The following is a 22,222-nucleotide window of genomic DNA, read 5'->3' as shown; positions in this document are numbered from 1 at the left end:
CCTCTTAAACCGAGCACTCCTTCATATATTCTTCTTTTGTTATTAGCTGAGGATTTAAGCATAGCTAAAGGTTTGTTGTTATTAAAAAAAAGATTGTATTTGACTTTTTCTACATTTATTTCAAAAAGAGAATGGCCTACTTTATTTTAGTAGCTATTTTTAGATAAGATTTCATGTGCATCTTGCATATAGCTTTAAAACTTTAAAAAACATACTCATGTTAAGCGTTTATTTTAACAAAACCACTTGTCAGGCATATTTGGCTTTGATTTTTGGCTCAAACTCACTTTGCGGAAAAAATATCGGGATATATATCGTATTTTGCAACATAACATGAACCATAATGTAACATCGCAAAATGTAACGTAACATAGCCTGCACTGCTTCTATGGAGCATCAGCATTATTCAACCATGTTAAGTACATTTGACTGTTGAATCAGACTTAGCGTTTGACTACTTGCCATTGTCTTTTCTACTTAAACATCAGCAGACGTCAGTTCCAACAAAAGAGCATTGAGGTCCAAATGTCAGGTGATTAAATGCTATCATGTTCCAGTCATGTCATGAATGGAGAAGAGGAGGAGCGTGAAGCGTGTAGCACCTGTTACATACCATCATTGATCTTGAAATCGTACAGCCGTGCACTCGTACGCGTACAGCTTTCATGCACGCTGATGGCAGCTGTTGAGAGCAGACATCCCGGGAGTGTCAGGGGCGCAGACACACACGCACACACAGGCATGCACAGAGGAACTTGGCCTTGTATTCAAATACAGACACACACACTTTCCCTGATGGCCACACACGTTAATAAAGCCTCATGTTAGATAGCTTCATGATGTTTTCATAGGAAAATACATTAGTGAGGCACCAACATACCAGGAAAAAGTACTTCCTCACATCACAACCGATATCATATTTCAGTCATAAGGCAAAAAAGCCATCATCAATCAACACAATTGCTCTTGTCTTGTTCCTGTTCCTGTTCCAGGTTTTCCCTGATGCTTTCTGCTGGACAGAGAGCTGACAGGAACAAGAACACGCTAATGAAACTACTATGTATTCCATATACAACACAGAGTAAAAGGTTATATAATTCCAAATGTGAGCGGGAAATAGTGGCAAGATGTGTTTCTTGTGCTTTTTCTTTGGCTTCATGGGGCTTGTTAGTGGTATTTATTCCCAAAAAAGGATCAGCATCCACAGGGGACATAAGGAGAAGACCAAGAGGATAAGATGACTACACACACGTACTTACTTCCTATTACCAGTGGCTAACTTCTTTTTACACTTGTATAGCAATAGGGAATGTTAATCTGGTATCCGTGTGGCGCCTTGGAGTAACATGACCATTGTGTTATGCCGTATTTTATTGTTGGTAGGTTTTACTATTGTGTTGAACTTATTTTTACACTTGTATGACAATTATGATGTTTGGATGGATGGCAAAAGTATAATCTGAGAAAATATCATTTCTATTTCCATTATTTACGATGGGAAATTTCATTTTTATTGGAGGTTGAAAAGGGTAAGAAAGAAAAGAAAACAGTGCCTTCTGCTGGATCTGGGAAGGCACTGCCCCAGCCTGCCATGAATGCTTGCATGCTTGCAATTGGAAGGGGCGGGGGGGTCAGCAGGTCCAGCTGTGACCAGCTGTGAGAAAGTACGTTGGTAAAGCTCACTTCCTGATGCCTAAAGAGCCACGCTGGACCTTGTGGTGGCAGCTCAGGCTTTTAACTCAAAGCCTAGACTCTCACTCAATGGACCGTGGTTCAAGCCCCTGGCGAACCAGACGGGATACACAACGCTTGAGCGCCACTCAAGTAAAACTACAGTTTAGTTAAATAAAAGTAACCAATTATATTTACATATACATATATATATATATATATATATATATATATATATATATATATATATGTATATAAAATGGAAATGTTAGCTGAAGTGTGTCAAACAAGAAAGACTTAGAACAATCGTAATAGAAAATTACGATAAAACTGCCCTAACATCTTCCCAGGTGCATTTCTTTAAATATTTCTTACCCAGTAACAGATTGAATTGAAAATGGAGTGAAGTACAACACTGTAAACAACCTACTTATGTATAAAATGAGTAAGACAAGCAAATGTCTTAACGTTTAACAAGACTCCATCCAAAGCAGATGTGTGAGAGTGACTGCAGTGCTGTGCACGCTCAGACTAGTACTGTTTACATGGAATGAAAGAGTGTGTTGGCATGACAATGCAACACTATTACACAACGCAGGCTAATAAAAGACAGAATAAGTGTGTCCTAACCCTTCTAGTGTGCAAATCAACCTACCCTGTGTTTGCATTGTCCAAAACAGTCCATAATGTCAGCTCCGGCTCCAAATCACACTCGCACTCACAGCCATGAAATCACACAACTCCAGCGCCACTGAGACTTGTCTGCAGAGCTGGCTGAGCAAGCACTCAGTATCCTACCACATCCTGTCTTTCCACCAGCACACACACTTATGGAGAGACACACACGCACACACACACACACACGCATACACGATTACTGTGGCAGGACTTTTGACTTCACTTTGAATGGGACGCTTGTTTTCCAGGATTAGCAGGAAAATAATTCCACTGTCTGAGTTTTTTCCCCCTTATACAGAAATGAGAGTACACGTGTGTGAGAGTATGGGGGAGTGTGTGTGTATGTGTGTGTGGGGGCGGGGGTTGTTCAAGAGCAGGGCAGCTGTTGCCGCTTGCGTGTCGTTGTCGTAGCGAAAGCACTGTCAAGCCCCCAAAGACGGGAGCGTTTTAAAAGGTCGGAGAGGACAGGGAAAGTCAGTACAGTAGGTCCCTGATGCCCTCAAAATGAATAAATTTACATTTATTTTTCATTTGCAGGAAAACACGGCCATTCATGCATTTTCTCTGCAAAAATAGCTGCTTCTTTTTTTTCTGAAAACCCATCTCATTCACCCTAAGTTGGTAATCATTTCTAAATAATAACAGAGCATAGCATGTACAGTATACACTACATGTTTGTAATGATATGTGCTTATAATAGTTCTCAGGGCACTGAATCGATCGCAACTGGGCTTTTCAAAACACTTCACCTGAGCAGGCTTCATCAGTTCATGCTCAATGACTAGGTAGGACAGCTGCAGTTTGACTAGATAGGATGACAGCTCTAGCCTGATATATCTGAGACCACAGCTGTCCTATTGCTAGGTAGGAGAGCTCCAGCCTGACTAGATAGGATAGCTCTAGGTTCAGCTATATCAAACCAGAGCTGTCCCATCTAAACAGCTCTCGTCTCAAATAGGGCAGAGTAGAGCCGTCCTACCCAGTCAGACTACAGCTGTCCTACCTAGTCATTGTGCATGAGCTGATGGACAGCTCTAATCTGACTAGATACAGGAGCTGTAGTCTCATCTGAGAGTGTTGCCAGTCTCATCATCTGTCCTACCTAGTCATTGTGCATGAACCGATAGATAGCTCTAGTCTGACTAGATACAGGAGCTGTAGTCTCATCTGAGAGTGTTGCCAGTCTCATCATCTGTCCTACCTAGTCATTGTGCATGAACCGATAGATAGCTCTAGTCTGACTAGATAGAGGAGCTGGAGTCTCTTCTGAGAGTGTCGCCAGTCTCAACATCTGTCCTACATAGTAATTGAGCATTAACTGATAAAGTGACTAGGTAGTACAGCCTAGTCTGACTAAATAGGACAGCTTTAGTGACAGAATGGAGTTGTGCTATCTAGTCAGACTTGAGCGTAGCTAGTAGATAGACTAGATAGGACAGTTTTGTCTGACTACAAAGGACAATTCTCGTATCAGATAGCATCTAGTCAGACTACCGTTGTCCTATCTAGTCATTAAGCATGAACTGATGAAGCCTGCTTGTATGATAGGCAAAAGGTCCTCTAAAACTGAACAGTCCATTTGCGATCAATTCAATGCCCTGAGAATCCAATGACCTGGAGTGATGAAAATACACAGGCATGCTAATAAAAGTGTTACCAGTAGGTGGCAATATAATATCAGATTTTTTTGTTCCCAGTAAAAGGGGCTGGCTAAGACCAGCATATGAAGAAACTTTGTTAATTTGTAGATTAAATAGAACATCACAATGTTGGTGTGAGGTTTGAATGTAGCCAATCACTTAGCGCTTTCATTTGTAACTATGCTTTCTGTTGATTGGCTGTGAATGCTCGTCATCATCATAAGGCACAGCAAATTTGATCATTTTTCATTATAATTCATGAGTAGTGAGTACATATACATTTTACGATGTAAAAAAAAGTGTGAGGCACATTATAGGGTTCAGAGCAGTGCGGTCTGGGGGACATTTGAGGCCCGTGGATGTTTTTTTCATTGGCCTGTGGCACATTCTAAAAATCTAGTTTAAAATTAAATGTTAAAATTTAAAATTCTAAAAAAAAACAGCAGCAGCAAAAATACAAAAAACAGCTATAATTTTACAAGAATAAAGTCAAAATATTAAGAGATAAACATAACTATACATTATATGTTTAACCAAGTGAGTAATCTTGTAATATTATAAAAAAAAAACATTTTTTTTAAATCCCGATATTATGACAAACAAACAAAACCAAATAAAGCTATAATTTTCTAAAAATTATGTTGGAGAAAAAGTTATAATATTATGGGAATAATTTTGAGAATAAAGTCATAATATTATTAAGAAGAAAATTTATAAAAGATTATTTAAAAGGAAAGTTTAGCGTCCTTTGGACAGACAATATCTAAAATAGGCATTTTTAGGGCTTTGTATGGCTGTATGCATTAGTCACCTTTTTTGCCATTTGCGAATAGCGGGATCTACTGCATATGGAATTCTTGCTGACAGATAATAGTATGATTTCCACTCACAGGAAATAGAACAGGATCACAGCGACCCCAAGAGTGAGGTTTCCTTACCTCCACTATCTCTGTGCAGACGCTAGAAACCAGCTGATGCTTGTGAGGGTCCACCACAGACACCTGGACCACCGCATTAGGCTTCCCGTCTCGACCTGACGCCACCAGGTCCTTGCACGCTACACATGGGAGAGGAGGGTGGCAGGGAGGAGGGTGAAAATCAAAAACAAGATGCAGAGATAACACCTAAAACACACCTAGATGGTGCAGCCCGTTTTACGCTACCTGGAAAAGCAGGCATTTTTCAGCCTTTCCTTCCAGTGTTGACCCAACAATGTTTCACCTTCGGACGTAGTACAGTGGAACCCTTTAAGTCGGCACTCTTTATGTCGACAACCCGTCTATGTAGACCCACTCATCAAGTCCTGGTTCACCATGTTCTGCTTTTTACTAAGAAGTGCCCGCTTGAGTCAAAGTCAACATACATGGTCGACACAGACAGAAGTCATTTCTATGACAAATCTCTGCGTTTATGTCGACGTGTTGTAGTATTGTCAACTTCCTCATCATTGTTAAGCAGCAAATGGAGGAAAAGCATGTCAAATCCTTTATCGCCCATTCCACTCATGTCTCTGCCGTTTTCGGTTATGTCGCTTTTGTTGACGTGAGTCAGCCAGCCTGAGGGGCGTCAACATAAAAGGCTTCCACTGTATCTGAGCCGTGGGAGGTGTGAAGTTTACCAACTGACACTGATGTTTTTTCTTTGTGATGTTATATATTAGGCGCTACTGCTGTGCGGCTTCATTCTATCACAGTTTTTCTAAATATATTAATAAATCTGCACTGTTTCATGGACGAATACGGCCTACGATTAGTAAAAAAAAAACAAAAAAAAACCTTTTAACCAAACCAAATTATAATGTATTTTTGCCCTAAATTAAGCATATTCCTTAATAAAAATGGCTAAATGAACTAAAATGCAACTACGTATACATAAAGGCATTCAGAAGACACATTTAAATATGTTGCTCATATGTAGTACATACACTGGTCACTAGGTGTCAGTAATGTTGATGAGACAATAGCCACCACAGGAAGTGCTTGGTGGTAATGTGACTCCCAATGCTAATGTGAGTCTCTATTGTGTCTTATTGATGTCTCCAATGGCTTATTTTCTGTCTTATGTCAACTATATTGGGTAATAGGAGTGTCGAGAGGGCATGAATAATGTTAGAAACTGTAAAAAGGTCGTAGACAGGTTTTCTAAGCTGTAACTATGAAAATATTCCATTTAAAAATAAAGAAACCTATTTCGTAGAAATTCACTTATCACAGTCGGGTCTGGAACTAATTAACCGTGATAACTGAGGGACTAATGTATACACTGTCAACACCCTTCGGACTGGCTGACGTCAAGATAAACAGCTGTCAACATAACCGAAATGGAAACCGAAACAAGCCAACGTTTGCACGTTTACTTGTGACTTTGGGCAGAGACATAAGGAGGATGGGCGATAATTAGGCCTGTCACGATAATCAATAAATCAATTAACCGCACCATGGATAAAAAAAAAAAAACTCGATAACTTTGCCAGCCTCGATGTATTGACTTGTGCATGCGTGTGGGGGGAGGTGAGGCGCATGTGTGTCGTGCGCACACAATCAAATACTTTCTTCATCCCTGTTGTGTATAAAACACCATCTGATGTCAATTTCAGCGCGTTGCGCGTGTGCGCGTCGTCATTTTGTGACATGAAAAAGTTTGCAACAAAGACAATCAAATAATACAAAACGGTGGAACTTAAGTTTCGGCTGTCGTGATTCCCTTAGTCTAACACCTCAATGTGCACCAAACATATTTTGCTGCATCCAAAACATGTACTTTGACCAAACTCTAACAAAATGCTACACCTCATTAAACGTAAACAGCGTATTCCCCATCTGTATTGCGAAAAGTAAATCAAATGCAAATGAGCTGACGTTTGCATTGACACACGATGTCAACTTCAAGATTCAAGAGTTTTATTGTCATGTGCATGGTAAAACAGCAGTTATACCATGCAATGAAAATCTTATTCTGTTCATACTCCCAAGAAAAGAAAGGAAACACAAGAAAGAATAAGAACATAAGAAACATAAACACATAAACATATATACCAATAAATTAAGCAACAACAACAGAAGAGACATTAATACAAGCAAATAATACAAATAAATAAATAAATAAATAAATAAATAAAGTGCTATGAGTGTGTGCGTGTGTTGCGTGCGGCGTGTGCGAGTGCTTCGTTGATAAGCCTGATGGCCTGTGGGTAAAAGCTGTTTGCCAGCCTTGTGGTCCTGGACTTCAAACTCCTGTAGCGTCTGCCTGATGGTAGGAGTGTGAATAATGAGTGTTGTGGATGTGTGCTGTCCTTGATGAGGTTGTGTGTTCTTCGTAGGACTCTAGATTTATAAATGTCTTGCAGTGAGGGGAGGGCTGCCCCAACAATGTTCTGTGAGGTCTTGATCACCCGCTGGAGTGCCTTCCTATCACGTGTTGTACAATTACCGTACCAAACAGTGATGGAGGCGGTAAGGACACTTTCGATAGTGCATCTGTAGAAGCAACTCAGGATTGTGGTGGACATGCCAAATTTCCTCAGTCTTCTCAGGAAGTACAGTCTCCTTTGGGACTTCTTCATAATTTGTTGGGTGTTGTGAGACCAGGTGAGGTCCTCGCTGATGTGTGTGCCAAGGAACTTGAAGGTTTTCACCCTCTCCACCTCAGTCTCATCAATAAACAGGGGTCTATGCGGCTCCTTTTCCCTTGTTCTTGGGTCAATGATCATCTCTTTAGTCTTATCTGTATTGAGAAGGAGATTGTTATCACGACACCAAGCTATGAGGTCCGCCACCTCTCTTCTGTATGATGTTTCAACACCACCAGTGAACAGTCCGATGACTGTAGTGTCATCCGCAAATTTAATGATGCTGGTGTTGTTCTGGGAGGCCACGCAATCGTAGGTGAAGAGCGTGTAGAGGAGTGGACTCAGCACACACCCCTGTGGGGTCCCAGTGCTCACAATTCTTGAGCTGGATGTGCGGTTGTGGACTCTGACTGACTGGGGCCTGCCTGTGAGAAAGTTAAACACCCAGTTACAGAGGGAGGGAGACAGGCCAAGTGTGAGGAGCTTATTTGTGAGTTTGTGGGGGCAGACTGTATTAAAAGCAGAGCTATAGTCTATAAATAGCATTCTGACGTATGTGTCCTGGCCCTGTAGGTGAGAAAGGGCTGTGTGGATGGCAGTGTTGACTGCATCATCCGTGGACCGGTTCTGGCGATATGCAAACTGTAGAGGGTCCACAGTTGCCGCCGGGATGCTCTTTTTGATGTGGGTCATGACTAATCTTTCAAAGCACTTCATAACAATAGGAGTGAGTGCTATAGGGCGATAGTCATTCAAGCAGGTCACGTTGCTCTTCTTGGGTACGGGCACTATGGTGGTGGACTTAAAGCAGGTCGGTACAGATGCTTGTGCAAGCGACAGGTTAAATATGTCAGCAAGCACATCAGCTAGCTCTGATGAGCAAACCCGAAGTGCACGTCCTGAGATGTTGTCTGGCCCTGCTGCTTTTCGTGGGTTTGTTTTGTTTAGAACCCTGCGCACATCAGCTGATGTCACCATGAGAGGTGAGTCCTGTGTGCTCCCCAGGTTCAGCCACCCTCTCTGCTCATCAGGAGTTTGGGTGTCAAAGCGGGCATAGAACTCATTCAACTCATCAGGAAGTGTGGTTTGGCTGGACGTGGCTACGCTACTCTGCTGTCGATAGTCTGTGATGTGCTGGAGCCCCGCCCACATGCGCCGAGGGTCTGAGGTGGAATAGTAGCCCTCCAGCTTCTGTCTGTACTGTCTTTTGGCCTCCCGAATGGACCTCCTCAGGTCATATCTGGCCTTTTTGTAGTCATCAGCGGTGCCCATGACAAATGCAGTCGAACGAGCACGTAGCTTAGCCCTTACATCACAGTTCATCCACTGTTTTTGGTTAGGGTATTTTCTGTAATACTTGGTGGTGGTAACAGTCTCTATACATGTGCTAATGTAGCCAGTAACAGCAGAAGCATATTCATCCAAATCAACAGTACAATCTTCCCTCCCCGCTGCAGTTTTAAACACATCCCAGTTTGTGCAGCCAAAGCAGTCCTGAAGTACTTGATCAGTTTCTTCATTCCACACTTTAACTGCTGTACGTACAGGGGGAGCTTGTTTAAGAAGTTGTCTGTATGTTGGATAAAGGAATATAGAGATGTGGTCAGCCTTACCAAAGTGGGGTCTTGGAACAGCCTTCAAACAGCCTTCAGAGTACTTCCGGGTTTTTTCTCCATTTTTTGGTCAAAATTCAGACAATAACGAAAGTGACACTGATTCAAAATCAAAAATATTGTGATTGATTGTCATTTTTATTTAAGTGCAATTTTTTGATAAAAGAGACTGAGAGTCTACTTTATTTTCATTGTGGGTTTTTTTTTTTTGGTCATTAATGAAAAAATGGTCTCCAAATAATGTTGACAGTAATATTGTTTATCTGCAATCATTTGTGGGAAAATTATCACCCAGCAAAATGTTATCGTGACAGGCCTTGCGATAATAAATAATTTTTCAACCTCGGCAGTTTGCTGACATTGTTTTCCTCCATTTGTGTGTATTTTAAATGAGATGCTGTGCTAATTTCAAAATTGACAAGAAAGCTTTTGTACATGCAGTGGCTAACAATCTAAAAAAAGAATGAAATGGGTGCCTGCTGTCAGTTGCTGTGTTAGAATTTAGATTGATACTGTCATGCTTTCATTTGGAAGATTCCAAATGTCAACATTAACGGTCAGATTTTTCCTCTTCGGCTCTCATATTTCATGTGGACAAAAGCCAACGGTTATGTGTGTCGACATCAACTGAAGCAGGCACTTTTTAGTCATAAAAAGAATGCAGTGGAGCGGGACTTGATGAGTGGTATTTGTATTTAAAATATAAATGTAATGATGTTTAGACTTTGCTGCTCGTTAAAGGCGCTCTCAGTTGGTGGAGTTTTGTCTGGCGTGACCCAAGAATTCCCCAGCAAAAGCGGCCCACATGTTTGCTTGAGGTTTCCAAACTAATGAGAGACATGATTTTTCTGTGTTTAAATCTTTTCTGTGTGTATCTTATATTGCTCCTCTGCCCTGCGTTGTAAATATCTTCTGTACAGTTTGATGTGGTCGCTGGCTCTGAATCCTAACACGGAACACCCCAGATTTGTTTGGCTGCATGCTCGGAATACATTGGAGAAACACATGATATTATGTTATATAGGATGGAGAGTCTGCTTTCAAGTGAAAGTAAAAGGGAGAACATGGATTATAGGTTGCTGCTGCAAAGGTCAACCACATATAACTAGAATTACTAGAATGTTTGTTAGCTACTTCCTGGTTCGTGGAAGATGACCAACACACGGAGGTTTGCGCTTCCATTCTGGCTCATCAAACTGAATTTAGATTGAACTAAAAATGGATAAAATTCTTTTGGGTGCCCATTTAACCAGCAATTTCATTTTAGAGACCAAAAAAAACCCACGCATTTTTTAAAACAAGACCGCCCTTTTTCAGCGTCTAGACCAGAAGTCACCAAACCGTCAATCACAATCGACCTTTCGCTCTTTGGGACTTACCTGGTTGAACGCTGTTGTAAATTCTATTATACAGTGAAACCTCAGTTAGCATCCGCCCTGGTTAGTGTGTTCAGTTAAAATGGGAAATTTACACCATCATTTTGCCTCAGTTTGCATGCATTCTCCGGTTAGTGTAAAACATGGCACACATCTTGTCGTGTTATATACGCTGCGTGAGTCCAACTGTGTTTTTAATGTTTTTTTTTTTTTATTACAAAACGTCCTTGTTAAGATCCTATTAGCTAGTAACAAGATGGCAACTGGGACTGGAAGTCAGCTAGGTTACATCGCCCATCTATGATGTCATCAACAGGTGACTCTCAAAAATGTTATGGTTAACTTTATTTCGAACATGCATACAGATTACATTGAATGCTTCATGTCACAGTTCACAGTTCCACATGTCCGAAGACGGGTAAGAAGAAGCAGAGCTAATTTAATCCTACACCCCCTCTTCGTATCACATTAATTGCTAATACATATACAGGTTGTCCCAAAAAATGTATTCACTTGCTGCAACAGTCCGTCATGCCAAGTATTGATAGAGAAGACTTTGAAGATGAAGAGTTTTATTTTCAGCAAGATGGGTCATCCCCAAACTATCGCAATGTCAGATCCTTCCTTGATGAGACCTTGACAAACCGGTGGATTGGAGGGAGGGGTTTCATCGAATACCCTCCTCGTTCACCAGACCTAACACCACTAGACTTTTTGTTATGGGGACACCCAAAAGACAAAGTCTACGCTATGAGATCTGCAGCAGTCACTAAATTGAGCGCAGTCATTGAATGTGAGCGCACGCAAATATCAATGGAATTGTTTGGTGATGCGTGCGATTCCAACGCATCGCGTTGCCAGCAGTGCCTGGACCAGAAGGGACGTCCGTTTGAGATTCCATTACATTTTGAAAATTGAACAAATTATAATAAACAACTAGTTTACAATGATTTAAAGTGTGCATGCATTTTTTTGGCACACCTTGTATATATACACAAGTATATTTATATATATATATATCCTGCCGTCTTTGGTGTTGTACTGTGCCTGTCCTTGAATGTATTTACATGAGTTCCTCATTTAGTACTTTGTTGAGCAGGCCCTTGCACAATGACATCCTCCCATTATTTTTATTGTCATAGTAACATGATCGTTGATCAGATCGTTGATATGTTTGACAACAAGCACTCTTGTTTCTTCTGGTCCTCCATTTAGCTTGATGTAGATTTTACCGTTGGTGCTCTTAGTGCTTTGTATCTTTCCCTGCTTCCTCAAGTCTTGTGCTTTCTTGGCGATGTTGGCATTGCGTTTTGTCAGATGCTCGTTCATATAGACGTTTGTGCCTCTCAGTCTCAGCTTCTTGCCCTGTTTCAGCAGTGCAGTTTTGAATTCCCTGTTGATGAACTTAACGATGACAGGTGTGATGCTGTGTCTGCCATATAGTGGGATGCAAGTGTCGATGGTGTTGATATCTACATCCATCCCCTTTGACTGCAGGAAGTTGGCAGTCTGTTGCTTTGTTGAAGGAACATCCACTCCATCTGGTTCTCCTCTGTTTTGGACTGCCCTACAGTATCTTGGTTTGGTTTGGTTTGGTTTAAGTTTATTTGAACGTGCATGAAGGTTTCAATGGAGTACATTTCATTAATCATCCTTTCACAAGTTCCACATGAAGAAGCAAAGCTTATTTAATCTTACCCCCCCATCCATTCCACATCTTGTACAGTACATATTATTCACTTCCTGCATTCCATGTTGTATGTGTGATATAATAATCAGTGTAATAATAACTAATAAATAATAAAAATGAAAAAGCAAGCATGACAGAACAATCATTGTGATGATCAAGACTCTTCTGCCTTGTATTTAGCAAACATCAACTGCTTGTATTGTTTTTTGAATTTGCTCATCTCTGTACATTGTTTGAGTTCCTTACTCAATCCATTCCATAATTTAATTCCACATACAGAAATGCTGTGGCTTTTCAGCGTAGTTCTTGCATATAAATGTTTTAAGTTTAATGTTCCTCTCAGATTATATTTCTCCTCTCTTATAGAGAAATACTGTATGAGGTTTTTGGGTAACAAGTTATTATTAACTTTATACATTATTCTAGCGGTTTGAAAGAATACTAAATCTGCAAATTTTAATAACTGTGATTTTAAAAATAAAGGGTTTGTATGTTCTCTATACTTGGCATTATGAATTATCCTCACAGATCTTTTTTGCAGTACAGTGAGTGAGTGAAGATTGCTTTTAACTGCTGTTTTACTATGCACATGACAATAAAACTCTCTTGAATCTTGAATCTTGAATCTTTATAATTATTACCCATATCTCCACACAATACATTAAATATGGTAATACTAAGGAACAGTACAGAGTATGGAGTGATTTTTGGTCAAGAACAAATTTTGCTTTGTTCAATATTGAAGTATTTCTCACCACCTTTTGTTGTACATTTTTGATATGAGCTTTCCAACTCATTTTCTCGTCTATTATGATCCACAGAAATGTATTTTCTTTCACTCTTTCAGTATTCACTCCGTTTATTTGTATTTGGTAAGTATCTTTCCGCTATTTCCAAATAACTTTATTTTAGTTTTACTTAAGTTCAAGGATAATCTGTTCTTATCAAACCATGTCCTTAATATGGACATTTCATCCTTCACCAGCCCTGTGAGGATCACATCATTCATTCGTGCATTCTGATCCATCTCATCAATTACATTTCTTATTCGCCTCGTCATATTTGCCTTTGCTTCTTTCTCTTCCTCAAGAGTGGTGCGAATGGCAGCATTATCCTTCAGTAGTGCCTTGATATCATCCTGCAGAGCCCTAACATCCTTGCATAATGCTCTATTCTCTTCCCTAGGATTTTTATCTTCCTTAAAAGTAGAGAGCAAGGGAGCATTGTCTTCCAATAATTATTTAATATCGTCCTTCAGAATCTTGATATCATTGCATAATGCTTTGTTTTCTTCTATAGGGGCGCTAACCTCCTTAAGAGCAGCACACAAGTCAGCATTTTCATCTTGCAACTCCTTGATGTTTGATGTCTGCTTCCAGAAATGTTATGTCCACACTTTCATTTGTAGATTTTTGCATTGTTTGTGATTGCAGACTCGCGGTTTCTCGCTCTATTCATGGAACATTATGCTATTGTGTGTCATTCTTCTCCTTCCCCAATGCTTGTAATATCTTCAAAGTCCTCCTTCTCATCCGACAGCCGTAATTCCAGGGCCAGTGTCATTTTGCTTTGTGTTTGACATTGTTGCTAGGCAATCGCTTTCAACTTCAGCAGTTAGCCAGTTATTTTGACTTGTTTATTTCAAGGAATCAGTACCTCTCGCCTATTTCAAGTTAAGGTTGGTTGAGTCAGCAAACAGTGCTGATCGTGTGTTCGTCAAGTGCAGTCAGGAAAGCACCAAAATAGTAAACATTTCCAGTGTCTTCAACAGAGCTCCCACCATGTACGTCCTTCCAAGTAGACGGCAAGAAAAAAAGCAAAAAAAGAAAAAAAACACGTTTTTATAGTTTTACAATTCTAGTTTTACATGCAGAAAACAATTCTAAGTAAATATAAATGAGGAATGAAAGGGATAAATGAACATTTAAGGTTACTTTTGCCTTCATTGAAGACACGATGGATTGCAGCGAGATCAACCACCACAACCTTCCTGTTGTTGGTCACATGAAGAATCACGTCTTCATAGAAGGTCAAAGTAACCTTAAATGTTCATTTATCCCTTTCATTCATCATTTGTATGTATATATATGCATTTGGAATTGTTTTCTGCATGTAAATCTATAAAAACGTGTTTTGTGGCAACATTTTTGGCTTTCTGGAATGGATTAATTAGATTTACATTATTTCTTATGGGAAAAATGATTTGATTAACGTCCATTTCGGTCTGAGTTGGACCTTCTGGAACGAATTAATGACGCTGACAAAGGTTCTGTCATGAAAAACAGTGTAAACGGTCCGACATGCACTTTACACCAGAATTTTAAATTAAAAAAATAATAAGCAAAAGTAATTACCATAATAATTACAATAAATATGACAATAATAATTAAAAACTACAAAAAATATTTTAGATGGGTATTTTGACAATCAATGATAAGAATGGTTGTCAAAGAGATGCATGTTTTGATTCTTGCTGTAAATTTGTTTTATTATGTCATGATTATTTCCTTTCATTATTTCCTATTCTGCACATGGAAGATGGGGTCGTGCAGATAGCTTGCTAAGTACGGCCATCATTCAGCTGAAGGGGGCAAGCCAGAGGGTCTGGGCGAGAGGGCGGGGGGGCGGCTTGCCTTCCTGCCCGGCTATACTTAAAGACCAGTCACTGCAATGGGACTTGGCTGAGCAACCATGCGTGGCCTCACTGGCTTTTCTTGACTGGGATATGACACTCCGAGTGACCCCTTGAGGTCAGCGCTATTACAACGCTGGCTGGGCCGAGGCGACAGGAAGAGGAAATAAGTGAGGGTGACAGAGGGAAACGAGGAGGGAAGCCCGTTGAGAGACATGTACAGTTGGACGAGGAGGAAGGAAAGAGGGATTTTACTGTTTGCAGCAGAAGAGTCCTAACGGTAACGGAGACTCTTTACATTTGATATGTCAGCTATGACAGACAATTTACATGCAAATGGTGTTAACCACCCAAGTGTAAACATTGGACATACACAATTATCTGATAGTACATTTAAATAGGCTGAACTTGTTCCTCTGATTGTATCTACTCCAAAAATACAGTGTATATACAGTATTTGCATGTTTCTGCATTCTTTACCATTTTCATCCCCTGCTCCAAGCTGGGGTTATTTTTTTTTTTACTTTAATAATGTTGTAGAGTGCATGAACAAAGTAGAAAGGAAAATGTAGCTCTCTTTGACCGTATGCTCATTTATTAACACGTATACAGGTATTTCAACAGCAACAGAACCAATGTTGTAACAGCGGCAAGGAGCAAACTGATTTGCAAACTGAAGTGCATGCAGAGGTAGATAAAGCTGCTGCGCGCTGCCCACTCATGATACCTAAAAAGCAGCTACTGACATCTTGTAGAGTTAATAAAAGGACATGATCAGGAGGTTGCCTACAGCCAAAGCTGTGCATGCTTTTGTTAGATGATTTGATTTGTACACCACACACCTGGGGACGTTAGGACACTAGGCAGTTCACTGAATAGAGGCATTAATTGGAGCATTTGCGGTACTCTTTCTTTTATGAACAGTTCTTTTGAAATGAAATGTAGCCGGTGTGCAACCATTATTCCTCAAGCAGCATTTGAGCTTTTTCTTTTTGCTTTGGGAAAAGTGCATGTGAAAGTCCACAAATAGAACTCCAACATCTCGACAGAATGAAAAATGAATGAGGCTATCTCCAAGCACACAAAAAAAGTTCCAAGACAGCCTCTCATCATTGTGTCAACAGTCCTCTCTGATCCTCTCTTTGTGCTTGGTTTACCGACTTGGTGCTTTAATTGTCGAGACCAGATCAGCTAATTGTGTTTAACACCACAAAGCAAAAGGTCAAAGCATGATGAGGGTTGGCTCAGTTCTGTTTCATTGATTCAATAGGAATAAGAATGAGTGGAACAGTAAGAAAGATGGCACTTACCAAGGCTGAACTCCACATGAGGCCTTGTGGGTGAGCAAACTACACCTGAGAAGGAAATAAAGAAGACAAACTATCATCACCTAAAAGTATTAGAAACGGAATACATTCCAACTCAGCGTCACAAAGTCAGAGGTGAAAACAGAAGTAATATGTTAATGGTAGGCAAAGGGCATGTCTGTGTTTAAGGACATACTGCAAAAACTCTAGACAAAGATCCTCTAGATCTGCTGTTTTAAAGAATTCACTGAAAAAAACGCTACACTGCTCATGTCATTTTGAGGAGCTCTGACAAGTGTTTTTTCTGAAGGCAAAGATCTTCTATTTGACAGGAGTGATCTGCTGTTTAAGACCTACTGCAAAAATGCTACTCAAAGATTCTTTATGACAGGAGTGCTTTGTTGCTTTTAAGCAAAATGCTCGTCAAGATCTATCAAATATTTATGAACAAGGAGCGCGCTGCAGTGTTTAAGGACCTACTGCAAAAACACTGGTCAAAGATTTTCTTTTACAGTACAAGAGCGCTCTGCTGTTTAAGGACCTACTACAAAAACACTAGTGAAAGATCTTTTGCATGACAGGAGCACTCTGCTGTTTTTAAGGACCTACTGCAAAAATCACTTGTCAAAGATCCTCTATGCTACAGTCCAGGAGTGTTCTGCTGTTTTTAAGGACATACAGCAAAAACACTAGTCAAAGATCCCCTATGTGACAGCACCGCTCTGTTGTTTTTATGGACCTACTGCAAAATCACTAGTCAAAGATCCTCTATATCAGTGGTCCTCATGTTCCCATGCTAGTCAAAGAGTGTCTATGTTACTACAAGAGAGGTGTACTGTTTTTAAAGGACCTACAGCAAAAACACTAGTCAAAGCTCCTGTTACAGTTACAGTACAGGAGCGCTCTACTGTTTTTAAAGGAGCTATTGCAAAAACACTAGTCAAAGACCTGACAAAAGCACTCTGCTGTTTTTAAGGATGTGCTGCAAAAACGGTAGCCAAAAACCCTTTATGCTACATTACAAGAACACGCTGCTGTTTTGAAGGACTTACTACAAAAACCACGAGTCAAAGATCAGTCTATAAGACGGGAGTGCTCTGCTGTTTTTAAGGACCTACTGCTAAAACGCTAGTCAAAGCCACCAGTCAAAATTACTCTATGACAGAAGTGCTCTGCTGTCTTTAAGGACTTCCTGCAAAAATGCTAGTCAAAGATCCTCTATGTGACGACAGTGCTCCGCTGTTTTTAAGAACCTACTGCAAAAACACTAGTCAAAGACCTCATATCTGACAAAAGCATTCTTCTGTTTTTAAGCGTCTGCTGCAAAAACGCTAGCCAAAAACCCTGTATGCTACAGTACAAGAGCACTCTGCTGTTTTTAAGGACTACAAAAACACGAATCAAAAGATCCTCTATACGACAAAGGAGTGTTCCGCTGTTTTTAAGGACCTACTACAAAAACATTATTCAAAGGTTCAAAGGTAGAGATCTAATTTATCTTATTTATGATGTGTTGTGTAAAACTAAGACATGAATAACATCAAATTAAAAGCACAAAATGAATGCTGACCCACCATCCACCAGTTCAAGTTCCAGCCAAGTGTTTCCAGAGAGATTATTACATGGCTGTTTGACGTGTGTGGTACAAGGCAGTGTGCTAGCATGAATTAACTTGAGACAAATGTGCACATTAGCACTCAATAAGTCATCAACCTTTATGCATTCCGACATAGTATCAGCATTTGAGACCAAATATGAGGTGAAAGAAAAATGGTAAAAATACAGTAGTAGTCTATCTGTGCGGCATGAGATAAAGTTAGCACACGCACAATGGACATGCGTCAAGTGAGACGGATGTAACAGAGAGATACCGGCCACGTGGTTCATGGTTCATGGTTTTAATTCATCTTAAACATGCATATGAGTCAAACAGTTGCACATCACACAATACAGTTCACAATTTTGCATGTCCAAAAAGGAGTAGGAAGAAGCAAAGCTTATTTAATCCTACCCCTCATCAGTTTCACATCAATTGCAATACATTTATTCACCTCTTGTTCTTCCAGGTATGCTTTGTAAGGCTACATGACAATGTAGTGCAATCATAACCAAGATTTTCACTTACTAAAAGGAAGCTACAGGCATAATAATAACTGATAGAATGGATACTTCTTTTCAAAATAAAACATTAAAAAAATGAAATAATGCAAATTATTTTTTCTTTGTGTGCAGTCCGGTACCAAATGACCCACGGCCACGGCCCGGGGGTTGGGGACCACTGGTGTACAGGCATTGGGCCAAATAGTACTGCTATCTAGATGATCTTTATATGCTAAACAGATTTGCAGGGAGTGAGGGGACCAGAGGAGGGGCAATACAGAGAGAGACAACAACAACAAAGGCAACAACAATAACAGAACAACAGAAACATTACATCAGCAAATGTCTGACAGCCATAAAGTCCACAATGGAAATAGCAAAATAATATTAACAGCCACAGTAAAAACACGTGGTGTGTATGTGTGCATGTCTGCATGTATATGTACGTGCATATATGTACACACGTGTATTCGTGTAATTGTCACTGACAATGTATGAAAAGGTGAGGGACTGCTTCCTACCACCCAGCAAGCACTGCGCGACTCAGCCAAGACGGGCCCCCACCACCAGAGAGGTAACCCCGACCAGAAACAGGGCGCCGGCAGGCCAGAGGACAACCAGCCCCTGAGACCGGCCAGAGACCACACCCCACAAGGGCTGATGGGGCACCCACAACAGGGAGAAGTTATTTCCAGCCAACAACCAACATGTCATTATAGATAGTGTAATGTATAGTAGGCTTGTGGTACTGCATGAGAAACGGGAGCGTCCTCCTCCCAAAACACCACAAATGATGGATGTAACTCTTCATTGCAGATTATGCAAACACGCTGCAATCTTGGTGCGTGTCAGTGTTGGACTTTTTAGTTATCCATTGTTCTTCAGGGCTCACGTTGAGATGATGGCTGGAGGAGTGACTCCTCATCTGTCAGCAGTACTGTGTCTCATTCATCACTTCCACACTCCATCACACACACCCATCCCGGAGAGGAAACATGTGCAAGATGCTGCAACATAAAAACTCCACATACGGGGGTGGGGTGGGTGGTGCGGGAGGGCGCGCTCGGACACAATTGGGCCTCAGCATGGCTCATCAACTCCACTAATGGGCCGTGAAGACTCACGTTGTGTACAACTTTGGCTAACAATCATTTTATGTAATGATGTTTTTCATAAAGACTGCCTTGATGTACCTGGGTGTAGACAGTAGATTTAAAGGACTGAAATTGACAATGCAGTTATCCTATAACGGCCACAAACATACCGCGAGGTCGTTGCTACACCTCTACCAAGGCTTAACACTAAACTGCCAAATTCCTTTACGCAACTCTAACTCACTCACTATAAATTTCCAATTGAATCCCGTTGGCTCACTGCCATTTTCCAACCTCCTGCGTAATCCTTATAACTAACCAATAAACTAACAAAGAAAGTCATTGTAAACTGCCGAACTCCTTTAATGTTAAGTAGGGGGCCACAAAATATGGTCGCAGCGTGTTTGAGACCACTGTTCTAGAAGAAGATGACTTTGGAGGTTGGAGGTTCCACTATGTGTACATAGAGAACAACTGTCACGGCCGCTGAGACTCAACCTTGGCCTTTCAAACACAGACAATCCATTTGAGCCTCAACTGGACCAAAACAAATGCAGGACGTCTTGATTACAGTAATTAAATCTGTTACAGATTGAACGCTCTCTCTCACGCTGGTGGGCACATGAAGCGAGCGGAGAAGAAGAACAGCGGCACAGGTGTGCCACTTCTAATCGATATCCAGTGGCATTATGAATATGCTAATGAGCTCGGCGGGGCGGCGGGCGCTGCCTGCAGGCGACATGCAGATGCGACTCCCAGAGGGGGCCACAGCAAATGAGGTGTGCCTGCCTGCTGCAGTGCACTTTCATCGGGCTGGAGGAATAACAGCAGAGCCCCAATCTATCAAGCCCTGTCTGCAGGTGGCACTGGCGAGGGGGGCGCTGCTAAGGTGGAGATTGAAGAGGGTAATTATTAAAATGTGTGCAAGATTGTCTCTGCAATGACATAGTTAATTAATGTTGAGGGCTTTCAAATGTTTCACAGACCATCATTTAACCCTCTTCCCATTCACTGGCCCGCTTTCTAGACCACTTGCAGCGATGGCCTTTAGTCTGCATATACATTGGCCCACATGGGAATGCTGCATATTCCTGACTCCACAAAAAGAGCAAGCTGCATATACTACAAGCTCAATCAGCCCTCACAGTGGCAAGAGCACACATTCCTAATCACTGCTTCTTTACCCTCTTCATGAATAGATATTACATGTAAGAGCCCCGGCCTCGGAACAAACCCTGTTTATATTCCCTGTGCTATTTACCTTGGATTTGGAGATGATATTAATAATTCACGCGTGTGGTTGGTTTGATGATGCAGCACGGATGTGAAGCCGGCCATCGCTCATTTTTCACCAGACCACAAACGCCACCGACGACTCAGTTAGGGGACGCCGCCCAAACTGTGAATTAGTCTGCAAGCGAGCCCAAATACCACAAAAATAAGGATTCCAAAGCTTCTAAAGCTCTGGACTCAGTTGAACGTGCTTTTCCCGGCGAATGACGCTTTTACATCACTACTGTAAATCCCCCAATTAACACCTCCGTTCAATCAACCGCAGAGTCTCCTGCAGTCAAAGCAAATAACTACCAGGGTCTCTAATGTGTACCAGGTCAAAAAAACATTGGCATTAACAACTGTGGCTGTAGGCAACCTCATGAATTCCAAGTGGCAGTACCTGCATTTGAAGTATCATACTGTATGTGGTTAGCATCCAGCAGCTTTATCTACCGTATCTCTTCGAATGAACACCCCGTCCTCTTTAGGTAAATAAGCATCAATGAGGGTGCATGATATGCTGCTAGCTGCAATGTTTTACTGAATTCAGAAAGAACAAAAATAGACGATGTTGCACCCAAAATTTGCCCGCATTTGCAGCATCTCTTTACATCTGCTGGGTTCACAGGATCAACAGCATATGTTCGCCTGTCGAAATGGGATTGATTTTGACCCACAATGTGCAGAAATATGAGAACAAACAGCTGGGCTATGCTAGCACCAAATAAACAAACCACCAAGGGTATAGATAAAAGCCACATGTGTTGTGGATAGGTTTACCTTCAAGTCACTCGCCTGAAAATAAGCTTCGTAAATACATTTTTCCAATTAGCACCCTGTCCTTTTTGTGGTTTAGGTAAATAAACATCAATGGCAGTGCATGGAATGCTGCTGTCTTCTATACTTGGTTGACCTCAGGAAGAAGAAAAAAAAGACGGTGAACCAAAACATCATCAAATTATTTTTTAAAAAGTAGAGAAAAGTCATCCTGGTTGGCACAGTAACCTTCTAGAGTCAAGGCAGTGCATGGCAAGGCAAACGTAGTCATTGGGGCACTCCACTTCCTTCTTTTTTATTTTTTAATTTTTACAAAATGTGAGTACCGGTATGTAATTTAGGCCTGCTTTTGAAATCTGTTAGTTATCCGTCAGCTGAATTTGCTAATTACTAAGCCATGTTTATATACCCCTCCAAAAACGATTTGAAACATAAATGTTTATCATCTTCTAACAAGTGCGAATATGAGAAAATTCTCCTATTTCCCGAATGAGATAAAGTCCTTACAATGCTCTTGGGGGATTATTATTACCTAACAAGTGAATCATCTCAACGCTTTTACTGTAATTGATAAGAACATTAAGCAACATTTAATATGGTTTACCGCTTTAATGCTCACATCTTTGTGATGAAAAGCGCCACTCTCAGCTTCACCTCTAAAACTGCTGCATCCTCGGCTGACACTGACAATAGCGGTTCTGCTGTCCTTCGTTTCTTGTGATGGTGAAAATGTTTGACACTTTCAGTAGTTTTGATAAAAACTGTTTGTTTTCCAATTTGTTTCCTCCTCTTCTCCGCTCC

General features: G+C 40.8%; 1 protein-coding gene across 3 annotated transcripts in view; it reads right to left on the bottom strand.

Annotated features, from left to right (window-relative positions):
* Positions 1-22,222, bottom strand: part of inpp4b (inositol polyphosphate-4-phosphatase type II B) — a 234,838-nt gene that overhangs the window by 201,255 nt on the left and 11,361 nt on the right. For 2 of the 3 annotated variants that reach the window (XM_054780107.1, XM_054780106.1), the window contains exons 2-3: positions 16,179-16,223; positions 4,928-5,046 (exon numbers count right to left, since the gene is read on the bottom strand). In XM_054780107.1, the coding sequence (XP_054636082.1) occupies positions 4,928-5,046; positions 16,179-16,223 (164 nt within the window). Of the gene's footprint in view, positions 1-2,326; positions 2,430-4,927; positions 5,047-16,178; positions 16,224-22,222 lie in introns of those variants that run through there. The other variant, XM_054780108.1, reaches the window with a different exon arrangement.

The sequence above is a fragment of the Dunckerocampus dactyliophorus genome, chromosome 6, assembly GCF_027744805.1.
Source record: "Dunckerocampus dactyliophorus isolate RoL2022-P2 chromosome 6, RoL_Ddac_1.1, whole genome shotgun sequence".
Classification (NCBI taxonomy): domain Eukaryota; kingdom Metazoa; phylum Chordata; class Actinopteri; order Syngnathiformes; family Syngnathidae; genus Dunckerocampus; species Dunckerocampus dactyliophorus.
The sequence above is the reverse complement of the archived record's forward strand: the minus strand, read 5'-3'. Positions and strand labels throughout refer to the sequence as shown.